Source organism: Dermacentor variabilis, chromosome 1 (assembly GCF_050947875.1).
Source record: "Dermacentor variabilis isolate Ectoservices chromosome 1, ASM5094787v1, whole genome shotgun sequence".
NCBI classification, from domain to species: domain Eukaryota; kingdom Metazoa; phylum Arthropoda; class Arachnida; order Ixodida; family Ixodidae; genus Dermacentor; species Dermacentor variabilis.
In genome coordinates this window covers 107398223-107423823 of record NC_134568.1, presented here as the reverse complement: position 1 = coordinate 107423823, position 25601 = coordinate 107398223, and the positions used below count along the sequence as shown (strand labels likewise).

Below are 25601 nucleotides of genomic sequence, written 5' to 3'. Positions count from 1 at the left end.
CACCCGCCATGAACCCACTGCCACTGATGCCTCGGCTCCGAACCTTCGCTACAGCTGCTCGCCCTCACCTCGACGCCATCAGTCTTGTTTGCCCCAACCCCATCGCTTCTCTTCGCCACCTATCGCCTCCCCGATCCAGCCGGAAAACTAGGCATTGCAGCTTCTGGAGGTGAAGCTGCATGGTTGACCCTGCCCTCAAATCCTCTGCTCACGTTACCTATGAACCAAAACCTTTTTTACGTTGATGGCTATCCTGTCACTGCACTCATCGATACAGGAGCACATCTTTCTATTATGAGTGCTGCTTTCCGACGACAACTGAAAAAGCTCCTCACCCCAGCGTCGGCATGCGTCGTCCACGTTGCGGATGGCGGTACGGTGCCTATCATTGGCATGTGTACGGCACGTGTCAACATCGCCGGCCGCCACACTCCTGTCCTTTTCACCGTGATTGCTCATTGCCCCGACGACCTAATTCTCGGCCTCGATTTTCTCTCTGAGCATTCTGCTATTATTGACTGCTCTGCCAGTACCCTTCGCCTTGAGTTGCCGATTCTCGCAGAACCTTCAGATGCACCCCAGTGCCACTTATGCTCCACGGGCTTTCTTCGCGTGCCGCCGAAGTCAATAGCCTATATTAAACTGTTGTCTTCCCCAAGTATGGACAGCTGGGCCAGTTGGTTGTGATTGGCATTATGAAACATTGTTCCAGCGCACAAGTGAACACGGATGAGAAGAGAAGGACAGCACGAACGCCGAACTTCAACTAAATTTTATTCACGTAAAACAGGGCTTTATGTACACAGGGGGAGGAAGGAGAGGGGGGGGGCACTGCTAGTGCACCAGACCACCCAAAAATATTTCCTTAGTCTAGGCGATAATCATCAGAGGCGTCGAAACCAAAAGATAAAAAGAATAAAAATATAAAAGTAAAAAGTGAAAAACGGTGAAAAACCTTTTTTTCCCCTCACATCACTCAAGTACACTCTTGCTCATCTCCCACCCTACCTAGCTGATTCGACACACACGTTTGCCCTGAGATAATCAAGTTATTTTTTCCCGAGCACAACAGAAGGAGCACTGACGCAATAATCGTTTTCATTAGAGATACAAAAGGCTTCAAAAATTTCCCAGTTTTTTCAAGTGCTAAATTTACGCAACACACGTGTTCATTCGAAAAACGCCTTGCATGCAGGCTTGTGCAAGCAACGGCGAATGTGGTCGGCTAAATGACCAACGCCACTTAGTGAAGTGGCATTCCTGCGATGCTCTAGCAGGCGTTCATTCAGACAGCGCCCGGTTTGGCCACTATAGCATCTCCCACAGGCGAGAGGAACACTATACACAACACCAACGTCACATTAACAAGGGCTTTGGTGTGCTTTATTTTGCAGGCTGGCTTCTTCTTGGATTCGTTCACTAGGCGACACATTCGAAATTTTTGAAGCCTTTTGCAGATGCCAGCAGTCATGGCGTAGGTGCCGTCTTAGCCCAGCGTCAGCGTGGCCAGGATCACGTTATTGCTTATGCGAGCTGCCTCCTAGCACTATCGGAGCGCAATTATTCCATTACGGAACGAGAATGCCTTGCTGTTGTCTGGGCGGTTGCGAAGTTCCGTCCTTACCTTTATGGTCGCCCTTTTTCTATAGTCACTGACCGTCATGCTCTCTGCTGGCTCTCATCGCTAAAAGATCCTACAGACCGGCTTGTTCGATGGGCTTTAAGGCTACAAAAATTTTCATATACCGTGGTGTACAAGTCTGGCCACCTGCACCAAGACGCTGACAGCCTGCTGCGTTACCCTGTTGACGACTCTGACTCCTCCAATATTGCCAGTGCTGCTTGCATATTCTCTGTATCACAGCTGCTTCATTTCGCCAACGAGCAATGTTGTGACGCCTACATCAGAGTACACATAGAATGTTTTGAACACTCTCCAGCCGATGCTACTCTACACCTCTTCGTCCTTCACGACGGTACTACGTCGTAACCTTCACCCTGACGGCTCGGAGTTCCTACTTGCAATACCTAAACACCTCTGCTCAACTTTTCTACAAAAGCTTCACGACGCACCAACGGCAAGACACCTCGCCCTATCTCTAACATATGACCGTGTACGTCGCCGTTTTTTCTGGCCGGGCCTTGCCCGTTCCGTACAATGTTACGTAGCCACTTGCGAACTTTGCCAACGACGCAAGAAGCCTTCCCAGCTCCCGGCTGGTTACCTGCAGCCGCTCGACATCCCTGCCGAGCCCTTCCATCACGTCGGCTTAGACCTTCTCGGCCGATTTCCGGAATCTACATCAGGAAACAAGCGGGTTGCAGTCACGGCAGGCTACGCAACCCGCTACGCAACCCGCTACGCCATAACCCGCGCTCTTCCGACCAGTTGCGCAACTGATGTTGCGGACTTCCTCATACATGATATCTTTTTGATGCATGACCCACCGCGTCAATTGCTAACAGATCATGGCCGTACGTTTTTGGCCAAAGTCATTGATGACATCATGCGTACCTGCTAAATTCAGCATAAATTTACCACCTCCTACCAGCCTCAAACGAATGGCCTCATTGAGCGTTTGAACTGCACCCTTACAGACATGCTATCAAAATACGTTTCAAACGACCACTGTGACTGGGACCTGGCTCTACCTTACATTACCTTTGCGTACAACTCTTCCCATCTCAAAACTGCTGGCCTTTCCCCGTTTTACCTCTTGTATGGCCAAGAACCAATGCTACAACTAGACACTGTGCTTCCATTCAACACAGCTTCAACTAGCGATTATGCCCGTAATGCAATCGCCCAAGCTGACCATGCTTGCCAACTTGTGCGCGCATGTCTACAAGTGTCTCAAGACAAACAGAAGCAACGCTACGATCTCCGTCACCATGATGTCCATTTTGTGCCCAGCCCCCTCGTGTTGCTTTGGTCACCATCGCGTAAAGTTGGACTCTGTGAAAAACTGCTTTCCTGTTACACAGGCCCATATTGCGTGCTCCACCAAGTGACCGATGTCACCTATGAAATCGTTAAAATTAAATTTAATTATGGGGTTTTACTTGCCAAAACCACTTTCCGATTATGAGGCATGCCATAATGGAGGACTCCGGAAATTTTGACCACCTGGGGTTCTTTAACGTGCACCTAAATCTAAGTACATGGTTGTTTTCGCATTTCACTTCAATCAAAATGCGGCCGCCGTGGCCGGGATTCGATTCCGCGACCTCGTGCTCAGCAGCCCAACACCACAGCCACTGAGCAACCACGGTGGGTTATGAAATCGTTCTAGCCATGCCCACTACGTCCTCCGCTATGACAACCAGTGACAGTGTCCACATCGCCCGACTCAAGCCCTGCAACTCTCCACGTGCCTTGGATATTTAACAGCACCGTGACGGCGCTTTTGCCACCGGTGGGGTAGTATTACGATATCATCGAGAGATGCTCAAGAGACGAGCCGCCGCGAGAACGACGATGAAGTTTGCCTGTGCCCTTGGCGCGAGCGAGTGTTGGCCTGGCTGTCTAGCTCCAGTGTAAATAGCCTGTACATAGCCTCTTTCGTCTGTGTATTTCCACACGTAACAATATGTACATAAGAATGTAATGAATACAGAGGTGCTTGTCATACTGCGCTCTTTAAGGTATCATACAGTCAAAAAGAAGAATGAACAGTGTTAAGAGGAAACAAGACAAGACAATTACAGTGAACAAAATGCCAAACATTAATTTTTAAATGCTGAATGATGTCTCTTCACTGATTGTTGTTGTACAGACCCCTCTCTTGTCCATCTCTTCATAGCACTGTTCTTGATTATTTTCTGATGTACCTAGAAACCGAAGCTGCTCTGCAGTCAACCTTATCTTTTTCTACAAGAAAGCCAAGCCACTATATGCTGCCAACTCCATGAAATATATGTTCAGAAAACTTACCAAATCCACATCAGTGATGCTAGCCTGGATGTCAGCAATAATTTGCAGAGTCTCATTGTCCCTCTTCACCTCATTAATATAATGAGCCAAATCCTGAAATGGGAACACCCAGTGCCATTTTAAATAAACCATTATAGCCATGGTAACGGTACATGATCTGAAGCTTTTCAAAAGCCAGCACACAGATACTAAATAACTTTTATTTTCTCACTTAAAATGAGAAAATTAGCAGCTCTGTTTCCCTATGCCAGCAGTATATGACTATGTTGCAATAGGAAAAAAAAAAATTGCAGGTCTCCTTACGAGCATGGTTTGGAGAGCCTTCTCCAAACCGTTATAGTCTTCATGCGACTCAGCAGTGTTCTTCATGAGCTCCTGAAATTAAAAAGAAGATGTTTGAAATTTACTATTACACAGTGTTAATATACATTGCAGGCCTATCATTCTGCAAAACAAGCAAACAAGTAGAGATATGGATGGTGCAAATCATTGCCAGCAATGTGATGAAGAAGCAGCTGATACTCGTAATGCACCTTCACATAGGCGTAACTGAAGTATATGTTTTACTTCCTATGTCTCAGTTGCAGTGTTAAATGCAGAACACTTAAGAAAAGAAAATATGGCAGGACTCATCTGACAATGATTGTTGATGGTAATGTGATTAGCATTCAAGCTATGTAGTGACACTGTATTTCTGAACTCACGTTTATTTAACATCTGTACTGGTCATTCTGAGACTTTTGTTGCTTTGGCTATATGTGACATACTTTGCTATCATCCCACTTTGCTACGACACTCGCCTGGCAAGATCCCCTATGAGCATGGTGGGATGACAACAACCTGATGGCAATGCATTGATGCCAACGGAACGACGAAGGCGATGTGACGACAGCATGAGGACAATGAGATGGCCATAATTGAATGATAATGATGGTATAACATCAACATGACAATGAAGACATGAGGACAATGGGATGACGACAAGTTTATAACGACAATAGTGTGATCACTATGGCACGATTACTATGGCTTGGCGACAACAGTAGGACAGCTGATGTATCACAATGACTGTCTGAGGACAATGTAATGACAACGATTGCATGACAATAGTGGCATAATCAGAACTGAATTACGACAGCGTGTCTACGATAGAATGAACAAGGAATGACGTCAATGGATTGATGAAGGAGGTATGACGATGATGGGATGACGACAATGGTACGACGACAATCGGATGACTGCAACGACATCATGATGACTGTATGCTACAATGATGATAACAGTGTGTCGATGACTGTGCGATGATGATGGTATGACAAGAGTCAGATGTCGAAGTTAGAATGACGACCATGGAACGACTGCAATAGCACAACAACGATAGTATGACAACAAATGCTTGACGACGACTGTATCAAGAAGCCTGCATAACAACGATGCTGTGATGACAACGGCACAACTATGAATGCATGACAACGACAGTATGACAACAGATGCATGATAATGATGGTCTGACAATGCAATGACGACAATGGCGTAATCACAATTGAATGACGACAGCTTGATTACAATAGAATGACAAAGAAGTATTGAGGTTGGTGGAATGACAAAGGTGGTATGACGATGATGGCATGATGAGAGTTGGATGATGAAGCGAGAATGACAAAAATGGAATGATCGCGATGGCATCACAACAATGGTATGACAATGAATCTATGATGACGATGACATGACAACAGCATGAGGACAATGTGACAGCAAGTGTATTACGACAAGGGTGTGACAAATACTGTATCACGAAGCCTGTATGACAGCATGACATCTGATAGCATGACGAGAGTCAGATCACAAAGCTGGAATGACGACGATGCAACAACCACAATGGCATCATGACCACAAGCACATACCTAGCAGCCCATGCTATTAGACAATTTGGGCCACTGGGTCGGCATAGAAGGCATGATAATGATGGCATGACCAGAGCCAGATCACGAAGCTGGAATGACTACAATAGAACGACCACAACGGCATCACTACCATGAGCACATGCCTAGTAGCCTAAGCTGGTCAACAACTTGGTGCAATGTGTCACGCATGCACACACACACACACACACACACACACACACACACACACACACACACACACACACACACACACACACACACACACACACACACACACACACACACACACACACACACACACACACACACACACACACACACACACACACAGCTGAAACTCGATTTAACGAAGTGATGAGCCCACTCAAATTATTTCGTTAAATCGGGATGATTGTAAAATTGAGAAAAGGATTGTTCGGTCCTTTGAAATCTACAACTGTAACACAGCAACACCCAAAAGCTACTGTGGCATTATATTTGCTGCTAACCCATGCTTGCACGTGTGAAAAGTCTGTGAGGCCGGCCTTAATTGCTTGTGCATGAAACCGAAAGAAAGAAAAAAAAAAAACACTCCGGTGTTCTGGAGAGAGATGCGAATTTAATATGCTGCAGTGAAAAAGACCTGTGATCTTTGCCTGCGCGCATTTCACCAGCAGTGGGTGCGCACACTTCTCATAGCCCACAAGCGCTTGCTATCAGTCCTCGGTTCCCTCGTGGGCCCCAGTAAACCACCTCAAGAGATCGACGGCTGCTGAGTCCACTGTTCCGTGCTTGGGCGTGGCGTGCAGCCTTGTCAAAATAAAGCTAGCGCCGTGACTAGGGTGCCCAGATGTTTTAACGTGATTGCGTTAGAGCGCACACACGAAGAAAAGCTCGTCTGTTAAAATTTAAAAGAAATCACCGCTTTTTTACTCATTCATTTCAGGAAAAACTTCGTTAAATCGAGTTTGGTGGCCAAGCTAAATTTGGGTTGATGACAACATTGAACCCTATGGGCACCTACCGGGGAATGGAAATTTTTTCGTTAAGATTGGGAACTTGGTAAAATCTGGTTTCGTTATATCGAGTTTTAAGGGTACACAAACACACACACATACATACACAGGCTCAAAACGCCTGAAGTAGGCAAACAATGCTAATCACATTAAAAAAATAAGGTGAGTGGATAACATGCATATCACAACAAGTGCATCACCAAGCTTTTTTTCTTTTTTTGCTGGCAGACTTATAGCTTCCAAAAGAAAATTATGTTTAGTCATTCCTGAGTGGCCAAAATATTGCGTGGCAATGACCATTATTTATCTTATTTTTACAATGAATTAATCAAAGGCTGCCTGAATTGTTCAGGAGGCAATGTTTTTCTGTGCAGTGAGTCTGTGCCTCATGTATGTAATTGTCATTGTTATTTTCCTTCATTATTTTACTGATATCAGATGGTTTCACATTCCTTTACTTTTTTTTCCCTACTCCTTTTGTGCCATTGGTAATGTAATGGGCAAGGCACTCTCTTAAAGAGGAGCCTCACTTCTCGTGAGAAGTTTGATAACTCTTATAATAATCATAATCATCAACAACATGCCACCACTATTCTCCACCAAACCAAAAAAACTCAGTAGCTACAAATGTCACAGAACTATGGTAACACTTTAATATTGCTCCCTCAAGTAGATGTGCACTATAGCAGTACCCATTTATGATAACTCACCTTCAATAGCAAGTGATATTTGAGAACCCTCTGCATAGGAACAGAAAGTAGGTCACGTAGTTTAAATTTTCCATCGTTAGCCTTCTGCTGGCAGTTCTGAAACAAGAGAAATAAAGCACGCTCAGAACATGCACAAAATGTAACCTTTCTTGCTCGTCAAGCTCACTGTAGCATTGTGGTTTTATTTTTTTTATTTGTGCTATAATTGTAGTAGGCCATAGCACAAACAGTTCAACAGATTCCTTTCACTCTGACCTCAATTACTGCGACAGCAGCAATCTACTACAATGGAGACCGTCATCCATTTTTTGCTTGTTTAAAAGCTTGTTCCTCAAACAATTGCACTCACCCACTACAAGAAACTGGCCAAGAAGCCAGTGGTGGTGGGAGGGGGTGCAATCAAATAATAATGTATTAATATTAAGTGTATTCAAAGCATAATGTATTCAATTCAAAGAATAATGTATTAATTCCAAATAATATTTAACTGATAATTATAAATTCTGAGAAATTAGAGCAAGTAAAGTGTTGTTTAGATATATAGTCTATGGCTTTATCTTTGCGATGTATGCAACTCATTGCTCTGACCAAGCCAGATAGACACTTTTACATATAAAAAGCAGTAGGCTTCACAACAGTAGCACACCTGCTTCTCCATTATGTTGCTCATTATGTAAGCAACCCAGAACAACACCATCGTCCTAAACAGATTAGCGATGTCAACATCAAGACTATCAGATACCCCAGCTATCAAAATGTAGTTGAGCAGAAATTTATTTTTATGCACCTCAGGTTAAGAATTACATTAAAAATTTTCAGCTGAATCATGACATTTAATAAGCAAATATGCTCCCTGAACTGTAATCCTGGTAGAAAAAGAAAGTGTGTTGCTTGATTTAGGAGTATGTACTGTTTTGTATTGCATTTCAAGTTAGTCAGATGTATAACTTCATGTGCCTGATTTTTATGTGCAATATGCATGAGAAAAGTATGTCTCAAAACATGTGCACAATGTATGCAAATATGCCTTTATCGAGTGTAAATGTACTGTATGATGAACATCAACAAGAGCAAGAGCTGCATCAGGCCCCATGGCTTTTAGCCCTTGCTCCTCTTTCTGTATAACAAAGAAATAAAGTGAAGTGAACATCCCAAATTAAAAATTAAATTATGGGGTTTTACCTGCCAAACCACTTTCTGATTATGAGGCATGCCGTAGTGGAGGACTCCGGAAATTTTGACCACCTGGGGTCCTTTAATGCGCACCTAAATCTGAGTACATGGGTGTTTTTCGTATTTTCCCCCCATCGAAATGTGGCCATTATGGCCGGGATTTGATCCCGCAACCTCATGCTTAGCTGCCAAACACCACAGCCACTAAGCAACTACAGCGGGCAACTGAACTGTAGGTATAGTTGTGGAATTTGAAGTAGATGCTCATACATTATTTATTTGCACAGACTGTACAGGTTTATTTAATTTAATAACTTTATGGAGCCTTATGTTCACAGCTGTTTAGCCAAAGGTTTATGATAATTTTGTTTCTTTGAGGCGGTTCAAATTTTTACTATTTAAGAATATTTGATCTAGACAATATTGGTGCATCATGATTATTTTCATTTCTTTTGTGTGTCATCGTGGTAAGGTTCATTTGTGGTTAGTGTAACGAGTTACAAGAAGTTGTGTAAAATAGTCATATTTTAGTCATCGGGCAGGTAGGACAATGTCCTACCTGCCCGATGTGTCGGCAGCATGGCATTTGAAATGACCTTGAAATGTAAAGTTTCCTTGGAGCCATTTTTACATTCAGCGCTTAGATAAATCAATGTTTACGTTACCAGCAATGAGGCAGTAGCTGGGTTAAAGGCTCTTTATACTTTTCAGGCTCAGTGGGTTGTTTTGCGAGTACCGGCTGTGGATTATCCAACTGAGGCCAAAACATATTCTACAACTGATATCACAAGCGAAATGATGTAGTGACACATACAAGATTTCTTCAAAACATGTTTATTCCTTGTACATTTGCAGTGCTGCTATATCATACACTTGGTGGCTGCAAATCATATGAGCTACTATACAAAAAACCATGTGGCAATGTCATTGTGACATCATTGGAAGTGATGCTGTCGATGCTTTCTACATTGTTTTCCACCAACCGCCCAATTCTTGAAGCATCCTCCATTAACAGCATGTGCAATTTTTGAGGCTCATCATCTTGCCATTTACTCCTCCTTCCTGCCGTTGATGTTGTTTTCACGAGCCTGAAGAATTGCACAACACCAACCTTTCATCTTGTCATGAACAAGTTATATGCAATACACACATCATCCACATTCACTACAGTATTGCTTGTGTGGACCACAACACCTTGCACTAATTACCAAGAGCTGTTGTAGAGTGAAAACGCAGTGGTTAGCGTGTTCGGCTCTTAAGTACGCACTGCTTTAGTGACCTGATTTCAAATTCGAGTGGTGGTGGTTGTGCACAAAGTTTTCTTTATTTTTTTTTCACCCTATGGAGGTGGTGAAACTCAGGATAAGGAGATGACCTGACAATGACACAATAATGCCTGTGATGACAGTGGTCATTTTCAGTGTAACGGAACGCAGAGATGACTATTTGTCTCTATTATGAACTACCCACTTGGTTACAATTGCATACAGTACACTTACAAGCATACATTCTTTTAATGCCACTGGCAGGCTTTAAGAACAGCACACCGCACAAGTTCAAGGGAAAACTCACCAATACACACTGGTTGACCAACTGTTTTTTGGAGCAAAGCTCGTCAATTTGTTCTTGAGCCTTAGGTAGATTGGAGCAGTAGTCGCCATACACAATAAACTTATCCTTCCAGCGAAGAAAGCATTCACTGATTTTGAGGTGCTGAGATGATAAGCAAGCCTTATGCAGGTCTGCATGGAAGCCCGTATGAGTTTCTGCAAGTTCCTGCAAAGGCCACACAAATGCGTTATGCAAGACAAGACACAAGTGCACAAATAAAGCAAACACTGATGCACACTCATTACAAATAGAATCACAACAGTCTAACATAAATTGCATACAATTAAACAATTTTAACACTTTTTCGAGCTTATCTTGTGCCTCAACATCGTTCTTGTGTAAACTTCTTCCATCTAACATTCTGCGTTCGCTGTTTTTCTGTCAGGAATGCTATGTCATTCTCATACATGCATGCTGTTTGTGACCTGAAAGTATCACGAGTGCAGCGTTGAAGAAAGAAAATGCATGCTGTCATGAGCAAAGAAGAACAGGGACACCACCCAAGCCAGTGCCGAAAGAAAACAAATATGCAAGCACTTCTACTGCTTCAAAAAGAAGGGCACATGCCAGGAGCATGCGTCTTCAAGAAGAGAATTTGGTGAGGTGACAAGTCAGTGGGTGGTTTATAAGGCACAGCCTACAGAGAAGACCCACTAGCAATGCCATGTTGTGATACCCAGCCAAGTTGCCACTGCCAGCTACGGCCCCATTCTGTGCCACAGAGGTCAGCCAGGGCTTCAACATGCCACTTACTCACTGGGCACAGTCTTGTGCCACCGCACCATCTAGTCGTCTGGCCCAGACTCATGCTACAGAGCCAATCTGACAATCAAACCTGTCCCTGGCCATAGCAGTTGTCCTAATACCATAACGCAGGAACACTGACACAACGGTCAGGGTTTTCTAATCGAGAATGATTATATATATTGTATAGTTTTAAGTGCTTCTATTGTGTGTGTGTTTGTTTTTGAGGGCTGCCTTCTATTTAGCTTGAGTACTTGAATTAGAAACGGGTTTTGTATGTGCAACGTGTCACTGTCTCTTACTTGCTGGAATCTATGACACACGGACAATAGATGATGATTATTGCGGGGGACAAGATAAGCTCCAAAAGTGAGAAAATTTTTCATAAGAGTTAACTTTCACTGTAGATGCAAAACGCAATATAGAATGCAACACTGATACAAGGTAGTGAAAAGTGGTAAGTACTGCATGTACATTTTATATTCTGCCCTTAGTAACAGTGGAATCAAAAACAGATGCGAAAACAGGGAATTGTTACATAATTATATTTATAAGGGAAAAACACACTAACATTTGAGAGCTTAGTATGAAAGCACTGTAACTACAACCCTAATTTCTAGCACTTAGTCACTCTGAAATAAAAAGTCGCACTTTCACCTGGAAGGTGAAGCATCGATTACAATAGCAAATTAGTGGACAGCTATATGAAGTAAGGATAGTAGCTTTATCGGCCGTATAAGCTTGTAAACATAGGCACACTAACTAAATTAACAAGCATGGTGTCACGCGTGCATAAGCAAACATGAACACATCTGACTCGATGACCACAGAAACTCGCTGTCAAAATGGTGGCGTGAAGAAATGCGGCAGCAGCAGAAAATGAAGCAACATTCTTGCCGTCTATCGCTTCAATGAAAAGTGAGTGCTGAGAACACATAGCATGCATAAAGGTGCGAGCTGTCAATGCACTTAGACTCTGCCGCCAATGCAGATCGCTCCCAAGATATGGCTGGGCAACTGCACATAGCTGCCATGTGTGCAGTTGCAGCTGGAGTAGAACCCCCTCCTCTCTCTCTCCTCCCCCTAGTGCCTCGCAATGTTGAGTGCCTCGCACACAATGGCTGCCTGCTTTCCTCTCTCGCACAGGCGAGATTGAGCCGCGATCGCCGGCTCCCCTCACATGGCTTCACTCGCACATACAGCGTAGGGGGCGCGTCGATGATGTGATCGCCTTTGGACTTTATAAGGAACCTCACAGTGATGGCAGAAATGCACTTACAGTGTTCATATAATTGCTATCACCATAAAAATGGCCATCAAAACGCATTTGGTGTTGCACTGGTTAGTTAGTATGGCACCACAGTGCACACAGGCTGCGTTAACAATGGCCCCAGCATCAGCCCAATGTTTATCAGATGACAGCACCCAAGAACTGAAACTATAACAGTCACTGAGCACATGTAACCTTTCAATATCTCATATCATTCTGCAATCTTCCAGCTCATTTTCATCAGACAATAAGGATACATTCCACACTCTCTCACGACTTATATCAGTGCAATCCTCCCACTGAATAATAGAGCCTTCAAACTTGCACACAAAAAAATTCTGGTACACCCTTGTGTCACATGACCACCTCACTGCATCATATGGCAGTGTACTTACTGACAGTACATGTAACTGTCACATGTGTATTAACTGAAATTGTGCAGCTTTTGCAGATATGACTATGAATGTGACTTTCTGTAAATGTGCTTCTGGCATCTGTTTAAAGACAATAAAGAAGTTTACAACGTTGGGTTCTGTCCTGAGATACTGCTGGCTAGAGTTCCCCTCAGACCTCACTTTTCCAACAATACTGCCTTTCTAGAGAGAAAGGCCTTCACACAGCAGTGTTTGAAGAATTAGCTAAAGATTTTGTAAGGAACTCAGCTGAATGCAGGCTAAAATGCAGGCTACAAGGGCAACCATGCTCAAAGCACTATGCGAGTTGTACAACACCACATCAAAATGGTGTGATGGGGTTGCACAGGGAAAGCCATTCTGTTCACAGTACTTACCTTGATGTGCTTGAAAATAATTTCATTTTCTTCAGATGTCAGGACATCTTTCAAAGGGCGCATAAAATCCTTGATGAATGAAAAAAGAAACAAAAGAAAAAACATTGTGACATGGGCCTCACACTGTGGCTTTTCTTGGAGAAAAGAAAAGCCTTGTTTACTTCTGACTTAGCAGAAAAATAAGCAGTTCAAGGAAGAAGCAAGTAAACACTTATACATTATGGAAAAAAAAAATTCTTACTATTACCTAAAACAAAAGAATGTTACTTGCAAAAGCTTTCTATCTGGATTGATCTGCATGTACTTATACTCCTAAACATTTCAGCCTGAAAGAAATCACTGAGCCTTCGTAAAGTACAGAGATACTCCTGTGTCTCAGACAAGAAGCCTACACATGAACAACCACTAAATAAACGTCTGTGTGCAATCAAATGGGCACACAAGCTTTTTTACAACCAAATAAAATGAAGGCAGCACATGCGAGTGATAAGGGCACATTTTTGCTACCTATGACTCAGTAACATTATGCTGTTTCAAGATGGCTGCTATATTTCGACCTAGCTCCAGTATTTATTCCTGCAGAGGCCAGGAATGCAAATGCCTGCCCATGGTTGTATATTGTGCCAGAAGGAAGCAGCATACCTGCTGCTTTAGCAAATTTAAGAGGTGTGGAAGCGTCGTAGAAATGTATTGTGTGAATGGCTTTGGATGTATGTAGAACTCAAAGATACTGCCCGTAGATTATGAGCCTCCTTGGTACCCAATTTGGGAGAACTGCATAAACAAAGGCACCTTGGTAAAAACTGTCCCTTGAACTACAGGCTATTCTTTAAAGAATGCTTAATCCTGTCAAGCTGTCAGATTCAGAATATGTTTAAGCAAAACATTTCCTGTGTTTCACTTGACTTAGTCATTAAATAGTAAGACTGGCTACTTGTGTAGATTGTGAGGCAGGAGGAGGTTGATAATGCTAACAATTGAATGTCGGCAACCTGCAGTGCCTCTTCACTGTCTTATGTACCATATGAGGTCAACAAGCCGGCATTATGATAAAGTATTAACCAACTAGCTCTTAGGAAGCCTCACTGAACACTTTACATAAAAATTTCATGCATCAAGACACTTACACGTGTAATCATATTGAGGGCCTCAATATAGTTCTTTTCAGTTTCTATGAGCTCTTTGATACAGTAGTCTCTCTTTTCTAAAGGTGCAGTGGGAGCAGCTGCAGGAACCTAAAACACAAAAGAAGCAGCACATAAAAACATTGTAAATGACTATAAAGTGAGTATCCAGGGAAAACACGGGGAAGGCGGGAGATGGAAATTCAAAACGATGAGCAAAACGAGAACAAGGTGAAAGCAGGAGCCAACATTTTGACAAGTGGACTTGTCTTCTTCAATGCGACATATGCTTTCCTTGCCACAGTATATATAGGTGGGGTTCTTCTAAAGGGGAGAAGGTGTAAGGCAGGTGGGTGCGCCAACAAGCAAAGGTGTGTCGGCGTGTCAAATTGAGAATAAAGGAGAGCTGTGCACAAGGCCAGTGAACAGGCCAAATGTCAAGCACGTGTCAATGTCCGTGTGTTAGCCGGCGTGTCAACGGCATGTCTGACACGCCGGCTGGGGCAAAAAAAGGAAGGAAGAAAGAACATGTAAAAAAAGAAGCTAAGAAACAAACTAAGTGTTGTTGTCTATAGCTCGAAATTTAGCATAGCGAATAGATTCTAAAGCTCCCTTTGAAATGTTTATGCCTGTTGGTTGCAATGTCTTGAGCTTATGGATAAGGTATGATTCTCTGTATTTTCTTTGTCGTTCAGAATGAAAATTTGTCTGTAAGATGTAGAGTTTAAGTTTATCAAAGTTATGACCTGGTTGGTTGAAATGTGCCGCGACGGCTTTGGGAAGCTTTTTAGCTGTGTCTGCGCGATGTCTGTTTAATCTGACGTTCATTGATTGTCCTGTTTCACCGATATATTGTTTCTTACAGAAGGAACATTCAAGCATATAAATCACATCCGAACTTGTACGAGTGAAGCTAGATTTGACTTCGTGTGTATAACTATTTGCGGTGCTTTTAATTTTAATGTCACTTTGAAGGTGCCTACTGGTTTTGCACCTGGGGCGACAACATGCTTTTATTACGGGGGAATGCTGAACAAGAATGAGGCCTCTAAGCAACTGAGCAACCACACCAATTACAGAAAACTCGACGCTAACCCAACTTTAGATTACAACAATACTGTGATAAACACAATAGCAGAGCTCCTGTCCAGAGAACTAATCACGCAATCTGAATATCCCTTCATGATGCCCGAGAACAAAAAAGCAGGCCGTTTTTATCTTCTTCCTAAAATACATAAAGTTCTGGTTGAAGAAATATTTACAGCAGAAATTCTAGGTCGGCCTATTGTGTCTAATAACAACACACCTACTGAGTCACTATCTAAATTCTTAAATCACCACCTGTCAAACATCCCCACCACTCTCCCATCTTTCGTTCAAGACACGCCGCACTTCCTTAGAATTATCGATGGCATCAACATTAACCAAGTCCTTTCCGACCGCGCTATTCTAGTCACTTTGGATGTTTCGGCCCTTTACACCACCATTCCCATGAGTGCAGGAATTGAAGCCGTTTCTAAATCCCTTGCAATCAATCCCCAAGCGCACGCTCCTGAACTTTACTTATTGCTCCTTAGGTTAGTTCTCACGTTCAACTATTTCGAATTCGATTCTATTCACTACCTGCAGACTTCCGACACTAGCCTGGGTATGCCATTCGCACCCACGTCTGCGAACATTTTCACGGGACAGCTTGAAGCAGACCTGTTGAAATCCTACCCTTTAAAACCCCACACCTATCTTCGTTACATTGACGACATATTTATAATATGGGAACACGGCACAAGCGCCTTAACCGACTTAATTAGCCATTTCAATCGCTTTCACCCGGGTATTAAATTTACTGCTCACCACTCTCCTAGTCAGATCAACTTCCTGGACACGACGGTCTACATAGAAAACGGAAAACTGAGAATGACACTTTACCGGAAGCCTATGGATAGCCAGCAATATTTAGACTACAACAGTCATAATATTTAGACTACAGCAGTCATCTCCCGCGACACTGCAAGCAAGGAATTTTTGTCGGACAAGCGAAACGAATAAGAAGAATCTGCAGTGAAGACCACGATTATATCCACCACCTAAATGACCTTAAAACAACGCTAGCAGAAAGGAACTATCCCCAAGTTGCTCTCGATAAAGCTTATGATGCCACATCAAGGTTGGAGAGACAGTCGGAATTGGCGAAGAAACAGGCCACACCAGAATCTGACAGACCGCCGGCCTTTATAACAATGTAGTCTAATTCACTCCCAAACATAAATAACATCCTATGAAAATACAACCCAATATTATCAAGTAACGAGCGTCTGAGGAAAGCGTTCCTGTATGTACCTAGGGTTACCTATCGCCGCAACAGGAACATTAATGACATGTTAGTGCATGCAAAAGTCAGCCAACAGCATTCCCCCGTAATGAAAGCATGTTGTCGCCCCAGGTGCAAAACCTGTAGGCACCTTCAAAGTGACATTAAAATTAAAAGCACCGCAAATAGTTATACACACGAAGTCAAATCTAGCCTCACTTGTACAAGTTCGGATGTGATTTATATGCTTGAATGTTCCTTCTGTAAGAAACAGTATATCGGTGAAACAGGACACTCAATGAACGTCAGATTAAACGGACATCGCGCCGACACAGCTAAAAAGCTTCCCAAAGCCGTTACGGCGCATTTCAACCAACCAGGCCATAACATTGGTGAACTTAAACTCTACATCTTACAGACAAATTTTCGTTCTGAACGAGAAAGAAAATACAGAGAATCATACCTTATCCATAAGTTCAACATGTTGCAACCAACAGGCATAAACGTTTCAAAGGAAGCTTTAGAATCTATTCGCTATACTAAATTTCAAGCTATAGACAACAACACTTAGTTTGTTTCTTAGCTTCTTTTTTTTACGTTTTTCCTTCCCTTTTTTCCCCCAGCCGGCGTGTCAAGACACACCGTTGACACGCCGGCTAACACGCGGGCATTGACATGTGCTTGACATTTGGCCAGTTCACTGGCCTTGTGCACAGCGCTCCTTTATTCTCAATTCTACACGCTGACACACCTTCGCTCGTTGCTGCACCCACCCGCCTTACACCCTCTCCCATTTAGAAGAACCCCACCTATATATACTGTGGTGAGGAAAGCATATGTCGCCTTGAAGAAGACAAGTCCACTTGTCGAAATGTTGGCTTCTGCTTTCACCTTGTTCTCGTTTTGCTCATCGTCATAAAGTGAGCATGCATCTTATACTGCATCCTGCAGTTGAAGAACCACACACAGTCGACTTCCTTTAATTCCATGTTGGCTCATTTGTCTCAGTTAATCCCACTGCATTTGAAAGTTACAACCGCAATAACAAGCTCCTTCATTTGTAATTTCCTACTGAGTTTCTGGTTGTTCACAATACCTTATAATGAGTCAAACATTTATTAATACAAACAAAGGGATCTGGTGATTGGTTGGTTTAATGAGAAAGACCATCTAGATTGAACTGATCGATATTCAACTGATGGAGTCAATGGTGGACCAGTGCAAGTGGCTATGGTAAAGGTGCAAAGAGGGATATTTTCTGTTTCCCATTTTATTCACCCCCTAAATGTGCCTCCCATTGCATGCAGGAAGGATGGAAACATAGGAGAGGAAAAGCACATAACTAAAGCACTGCAGAATTTGGGAGGACAATGCAAAGAAGATGTAGAAGAGTGGTGAAGAGCAGCATTATTAGATGATTTAGACAAATGCGGAAAAACAAGAAAAAAGACGGCAGACTTCAGCGATTCCTGAACAGAAGAAATGAAGTGAAAACTGGACTTGGACAGGTAGAATGCTGGCAATGAGAATTCAAACTATACTTTAAAGTTCACACTGAAAATTCCATATCATCTTCACACTACCCCCTTCCAAAAGGATGTGCTAACCACCATCACAAGGTATTTCAGGCAAATTAAGTTTATTTCTCACTGCGAATTGTAAACTCAATGATTAATTTGAACATTGCATAGCCTGAAATACCTTCCACGTAAGAGGCTGAATTAATGAAAGTCGACTGCACTTTGTAAAGTAAGAATATGGCACGGGATTACCTCATGGCAAAGGAGTGAGTAGTAAAGGTGTCCATGTTTGAAAGGACTTCACAAACCCTTATATACAGGCTGCTTTTCACTAGTTGCACGAAGTATTTCAAATTAGAGCAGTAAAATCAAACTTAAAATGTTTACCATTTGAGTATCCAGATTTGTAGATTCAAGGAGTAATTTGTGCAGTTATGAGCACAATTAACAAATTTGCATTGATTAACCTCTTAATTAGACATTTGATGTACCTAATACTTTCAGACAGTTCGAAGCCCATCCTCAACAACATCCAAAGAAAATTTACAATACGCAAGCTCTTGCCTGAGAACTACGCGAACAAATAATTTCACATTGACAGCTAACTTAAAGCGAAACGAACTGATAAAAGAGCCTCTATGGCACTGATTTCATCATTTCATTTCACAACACTGGCACCATCACCACTGGCATGGTACCATGAAAAGATGCCTTGCAGAGTGCCTTCGTTATCTTTATGCCTTCACCCTCAGTGTTGAGTCCCGATGCTAATGAAGCACTAAATCTGTGGCATCATTCCATCGTGCTTTCCTTCTTTGTTTCAGAAAGTTTTCGGTTGACAGTGTTTGGCACTATTAACATTAATGCCACAGGTTGCTTGCTGTAGAAAAGAAAGTAAATAAAGATATGCCATTAGTTATGTTGGCAATATGATGAAAGGTGGGTGGGGGGCACCGACATAGGTGGGGGGGGGATTTTCTTCCCCTGAGTCAGTTTCACTTCCAGTGAGCCTGCGGGCACAAAATATTTGTTTGCATCGCTTTCACAAGGGCTTGTTTATTGAAAATTTCATTGTTCGGCTACATAATGTTGAGAATGACCTCCAAACTACTCGAATGTATTAGCCATGTAAGATCAATAACTAAACAATTCTCATGTCTGAGAGAGCAAAGAAAGAACACACAATCAGCATGCATGCAGGAAGGCCCAGCACTTTTCCACATTACAGTAACAAAATGTACAAGAGGCACAGCAAAAATACCTGAACTTTTGCCAACTTGAATTACACGTGCACTGACTCAGAGCAGTAGTGGCTTGATGCAACTTATATTAGAAAGTTGCTAATAATTTCAAACTTCTGTTCACAAGGCACATTCTATAGTATACTGCAACAATGGAACCCCGAATCTACATCTCTTAAGGAACTGTGTGATGATGTCATATGAGCTACAAAGCCCAGAATAAATAAAGCTCCGGTGTCTAGCCATGCGTGGCAGTGGCTGGCAAAACTTCCCCTCATGGTTAAACCTGAATAATATACTATAGACCTTTTCAGAAAAGCCTTGACAGCCAGCACTGTGTTGACTACTTGACTGTGGAGGCTTGTTCTGGTAAAGCTAAAGCATGTTCCCGGCCTGGTTGGATGGGATTCGTGATACCATAGTGCAGCACAACTAGATGAGGACAGAGAAGAAATCAACATACACAGAACTTGTGTGTATGTCGATATCTTCTCCATCCTCACTCAGTTGTGCTAGCAGAGCTGAGGCATGAGGCACCCACACATGCTGCCACGATCAGTAAGTGGCTCACCTTTGTATCTATGCTGCGTAAGGTTTGCAGAATTCCAGAGAGATAGCACATAGTTTGGTATATTGATAATCTGATTAGTACAATAAAATAAGCTTACACTACTCCTAAATGAAACCTCTGCCAGTCACTGATGATTTTTGCTCTGCAGCCTAATTGAATATGGGTACCAAAAAAAAAATTCAAACTAGAGGCTTTCGGCAGGACACCTGAGTGCACAGACCTGTCACACCATATGAACCATACACTGGCAGACAGCACTAGTGTACATTTTGGGCAGTGCTTAATGAAGTGCAGCGGCGGTGTACTGCGTGTTTTACAAATATAAAGGCCACCTAAGAGTTACATTACCTAAACCATTTTTTCACATGCATGCATCACAGAGACACAAGGGTACCTGTAACATGTGGTACCCATGCTGTTGCTGCTGGCTTAAGTTTTACAATTGTCACGTGGCATTTCAAGGACTGCCTGTTTCACTTGCCATTTCCCTAACAAGTTGCGACATGTAGCTCTGAGATGCGACATGTAGCTTTGTTCCTGCTCCAACCAATATTCTGAAGTTAATGGCAGCTACCATAAGCTATTGTAGGAATAGGTCACGTGGCAAGCATGTTGCACAATCTCAACTTTTGATGCATTGTTTGCATGGAGCGTTTTCCAGGCCCTTGCTAATACGTTGTAAAATGCAGGTTTTCATATTGACCATGCAGGGATGTATAATCGAGGTTCCACTGTATTAGCATCTATAAAAAGAACTAATGCATCCGGGTGGCAATGTGTAGCATTTGGATACATTTACCCATTAGAAATTTACACATTAAAAACGTTTACACCCTTTGGGTGGTATCTTTTCCCACTACAATAATCGCCATCTGTCTTGCTCGCATTCCCTTTCTTTAACGCTGCGAGCTTGGTACTTCCAAATCACGAACGGCTTGCACGTTATCAGCGTGACACAGCATCCTTGACAGGAAAGTACCAAGTGCCGAGTTTTCAAGAAAGGAAATGCAAGCAAGGCAGATAACGATTATTGTTGTGGGACAAGATAAGCCCCAAAGAGGTGTAAACTTTTTTAAGAGTGTGCACTTACACATCAGTAAAAAATTTTGCCACCTGAAGATGTTATACTCACATTACATTTTCTATACGTTATAGTATACATCTTACTATACTTAAGAAGTCCTTTAGTGTTATAATTCCTCCAAGGTTTAATAATTCAATAAGAAAAAAACAAGAAGAGAGAGGAAAATGTGGTATTCCCAATAGCAGTAGCCTTAGCACTTAGGAGCTATTTAAACAACAAAAGCAAATATATATAAACACAATCTAAACCAGCTAACACTTGCTCTTGTCACAATAATTTAAAGCTTCATTTTTAAAGAATAAACCACAGCATCTCGCTTTTGTGGTCTGAAATATAAACAAATGTTTCATGTTACAAGCCTGTACAATGCCAGCCAACTTACTAAGTTATAGCTACATTTGAAAAGGGGGAAAGAAAGCAGAAGAATAACAGCTGCTTAAAACAAATAAGTGGTTATTAATAACTAAGGCTTGAATTAACAGTGGAAGTAACATCTTCAATTAATGGAGTGTAAATTGCTGTCAAAGTAAGGGAAATTAATAAATGAAGAAGAAAAATAAAAGGTTTAAAAAGTGCTGAAAATACTGCTAGGTTGAATACTTCCGAGTGCAATTTCTGCTTGAATCATTGCAGTGCTCATTCAGCATTGGCAGGTGAGAAATTTTGAGGACGCATACCTGGACCCTCCGAAATGCACAGAGGTCTTCGTAGATGTCCTCATCATCATTGGTCACTGCCTCGTACTCATACTCGCCAAACTCTCCAAAGGCCTCGTTGCTGACATGCACAAGACATGCAAGGTTGAGCAACAAGGCAACAAAGCAGCACAGGCACACAAGAGCACAAACACAGGCACAGCAGCAGACAAATAAACAGCTTGGCTGCACAAATACTGCATGTCATGCACTAAGAACAATGCAGTAAGGAATGTGTCTGATTAAAAAAAAAAAGGAAGTAATAAGCAAAACATTGCTTTACTTTGCTCAGAGCAAGCACTACTGTATGATCATTGTAGTTAACAACATCAAGTTTCAATAAGGAGTAGCATAGCTACTGCAGGACAGTAGTAATTACCACTACATAAATTACATTCTTAGGTAGCTTAATGCAAAAACGGGTTTAAGTTATAACCTAAACAAAAGAAGGAATAAAGCTTCAAATGTGACAAAAACAAAAACATAAAATGACAACATGCCACGAACCAAGGGTCATGCAACACACAGTGCACATAATACAACTACAGTAGAAACACATGTACATGACAAGTAAAGACAACACTGACACTGCAAACAAGATATTGAAGCTTCATGGGCCTTGCTACTGATATTCAGTCAAAACATAAAAAGTGGCTCCCTCACCGCTGTCTGTTAAGCTATTAAGGATAAACACCTTAGTGATGCATTTCATGATCTCTTACAGTACTGTAATTAGGCACAAGTACAATCTGAAGGAACACACAAAGACATCATGCTAGCAAGCCGCAGTCAGACTAAACTGAAAGCAACACACATGCCTCTGCATACATGGCAATGAGAGATTTGTGCACACGGTTTTGTTCTAGAAATGAAGCACAGGCACAGTGACATGAAGCGGAGAGCCATGCTATTACCATTAAATTTTAGATGCTATCTGAGCCCCATATCCATTGTATTTTCCAGGTTCATTTACAAGGTATGCTACTCCTGTGTTCAAAATGCACAATATTAACAAAATAACAAGGGACATCACATACACCTATCAAAGAAATATTTGTTAATTATGCCCACTTTCTGCTTTCTTTCAACATTTATTAGCTAACACACTGACCCTACTAGTATAAACATGTTACAATAGGAGGCATGAGTGAGGGAGCAAACTTTATTTGAATGGATGGCACTCTGGGCCTAGGATATGAGATACATGAACAGCTGCCTAATTGGTCAGATAATATTTGCGGAATGAGAGAGTATCCACAAGAGGACACCGTTATTACAACACAATGGAGCCTGTGAAACAAACAATCCTTTTTTTAAGCTACCTCTACAAAATTAACATTTAAAGTTCACGGCACAATAAAAGCATCACTTTTTAAATAATAATAATAATCCACTTACAAATAATCAAACAGAATAATACGCATGTACACATATTAGAACTTTGTATACCTTCTACTGCCAGTACAGAAATCAGGGTGATAAAATGAAGCGAAATCATGATGAGAGCAATAAAGTATGTACCTATCTGGTGTAAGTATTTTTTGTCTGAAGAAACAACTGAAGTCTAACAAAAAAGAAAAAAGAAATTAAAAAAGAACGAAAGAAAACGAAACATTGCAAAACAGATACAACTACATTGGAACAGTAAGAAAAAAGTATGCTATGCAAGTGAACACAGAAGCAGCCTACTTAGTGCAAAACCTGCTCTTAAAGAACCTGCCAGGTTCACCCAATTGCACCTAAGTTCAAGGCAACAGCAGCTGCTTCACGTGAGCGCTTGAGACGAAGTACAATGGTGTCATGAAAACAATGACAGCACAAGACACAGAATAAGAACTACAATGCTGTATCACAACAACATCAACAGCCTTGCATCACAAAACAAAATGCCACTAGACACAAGCATAATTAAAAAATGCTGGGCCTTTTTGCTAAAACAAAAATAATCCACTTTTGGATGCAGGGCCAGACTGGCTCAGACAAGGCACTACCTCATTCACCCGTAGGGTGACGTAGCATAAGTCTTCATAAACATCCTCTTCACGTGTTCGACGAGGTGTTACAGGAAAATCGAAGACCACCATAGTGTCGTCATTGTGGCTGGAAAGGGTCGCATTGCCAGATTTGAACAATGAAAACCTGAATGAACACACTATTTTGGCATGCTCAAGAAACACGTACTGAAGAATTTGAGAATTCATAATTAACCCTTTATGGACGTTTGAACTTACAGGCAGCTCACCAGAAATTTTTTTTTCTTTCCGAGTATTCGGCACGGAGTTTACGGCTAAATGCCTTCGGCCAATATTGAATGACACGCAGCAAGTATCATTTGTTGGATTAATACAAGTTCTAAATGACACCGTAAGTGGGTTGGGATGAATTCCAATTTCAGTTTACTGCCTGGTGTAGCCCCTCTATTGCTGAAAGAGTTTCTGGAAAATGTTTTTTCTTCTTTTTGTTGATTATGCTTATTCTCTGTGTGTTTTGCACATTTGATGGATGGAAAATAATATTTTTTCAGGTATTTCTACGATCTTGTCCTTAAAGGGTTAAATCTCTCATAAATGTGGGTTCTTGTCAGATGATTGTAATTTTTCAAATGCTTTAGAGAGAAAAGGTCGAGCCATAAGTTAGCAGCACACACACTCCAAACGCATTTACTAGTTGTATGCTGAAGCAACTAGTACAGCTCAAATGCCTAGTTGAGGAATAATGTGTCGAAAGAACCATGTAATACTCAAGTGGCTAAGAGGGAATCATGTGGGAAGTGCTTCCAGTGTTCTTTGTGAGCACATTTTTGGAATCGGAGCAATGAAAGTTGAAAAATTATCAACATATATCAAGACTGGCTCTCTTAGTGTAAACTTCTTTTGCCTCCAGTGTTGACCCTTACAAGACTCATTATAACATGGGCCCTTAAAAGCAGTAACTAAAGTGTTAATTAACCATCTTAATTAGGAAACTGCAACCTAGGGGATAATAGTATAATAACCTGCTTGGTTATATATATTGTCCAATAGATGGACCAATATATTGTCCATCGAAATGAGAGTACTAGTACTTAAGAAACAATCCTGATACCATGTAAGCTCCCCTTTTCTTATGTGGCTAAATATATATATATACCAGACACAACAATCACAAGCACACTGTTCTGTTATGCCGTGGCCTCTTGAGATCAGCTACATGATGGACTTGCACCTTGCCGCTTGATCTCGGAAGCCAAAACACTGCAGACAGAGGGTGACGAAACACAGCGACAGTTTACGCATACTCAATCACAGATGAATAGGCCCTGCCGCTTCCACTGCATTGGCGAATTTTAGTAAATTACACTGCGCTCCTCGGTGACTGTTCAAGTGAAGATAGGAATCAGAATGCGGCCACTGGCATAGTGCCACTCCCTGTGTCCCGGGTTGAAGAACCCATGAAAGAGCCAAAAATCAGACTATGCTTGGACCAAATGTATAATGCACTAGAATATACTACTTGTACACTAACAACATTTTACACTTGGTGCAGCATGTAAACAGAGTGCTTTCTAAGCAATTTAGAAGAAAATGTGCTGGCATCTGCCTAACCCCAAATTGGAGCACATTCTCCTAAGCATTGCTTGCAAAGCTCTTAGCAGCTGAGAGCCACCGGCATGCAGCTGGTACAGACGAGGCTTGCTGAACACTGCTTGAGCAGTGGCAGAAGACAATCAACTGGTGCTGTTTCCAGTGTCAGGTTAATTGAAATTAAATTCTGAGCTTTTACATGCCAAAACCATGACATGATTATGAGGCTTGCCGTAGTGAGGGACTCTGAGTTAATTCTGACCACCTGGGTTTCTTTAACATGTGCCCATTGACTAGTACACGGGTCCTTTTGTTTTTTACAGCCACCGAAATGCGGCTGCCGTGGCCAGGGTTCAATCCCACA

At 42.0% G+C, this 25601-nt stretch overlaps 1 protein-coding gene across 5 annotated transcripts in view; it reads right to left on the bottom strand.

The window, feature by feature from the left end:
* Vav (Vav guanine nucleotide exchange factor) overlaps positions 1-25601 on the bottom strand; it is a 312152-nt gene that overhangs the window by 65039 nt on the left and 221512 nt on the right. For 3 of the 5 annotated variants that reach the window (XM_075692551.1, XM_075692576.1, XM_075692567.1), the window contains exons 5-11: positions 23666-23774; positions 14259-14366; positions 13132-13200; positions 10289-10492; positions 7544-7639; positions 4238-4309; positions 3935-4027 (exon numbers count right to left, since the gene is read on the bottom strand). In XM_075692551.1, the coding sequence (XP_075548666.1) occupies positions 3935-4027; positions 4238-4309; positions 7544-7639; positions 10289-10492; positions 13132-13200; positions 14259-14366; positions 23666-23774 (751 nt within the window). Of the gene's footprint in view, positions 1-3934; positions 4028-4237; positions 4310-7543; positions 7640-10288; positions 10493-13131; positions 13201-14258; positions 14367-21656; positions 21757-23665; positions 23775-25601 lie in introns of those variants that run through there. The other 2 variants (XM_075692582.1, XM_075692558.1) reach the window with 2 other exon arrangements.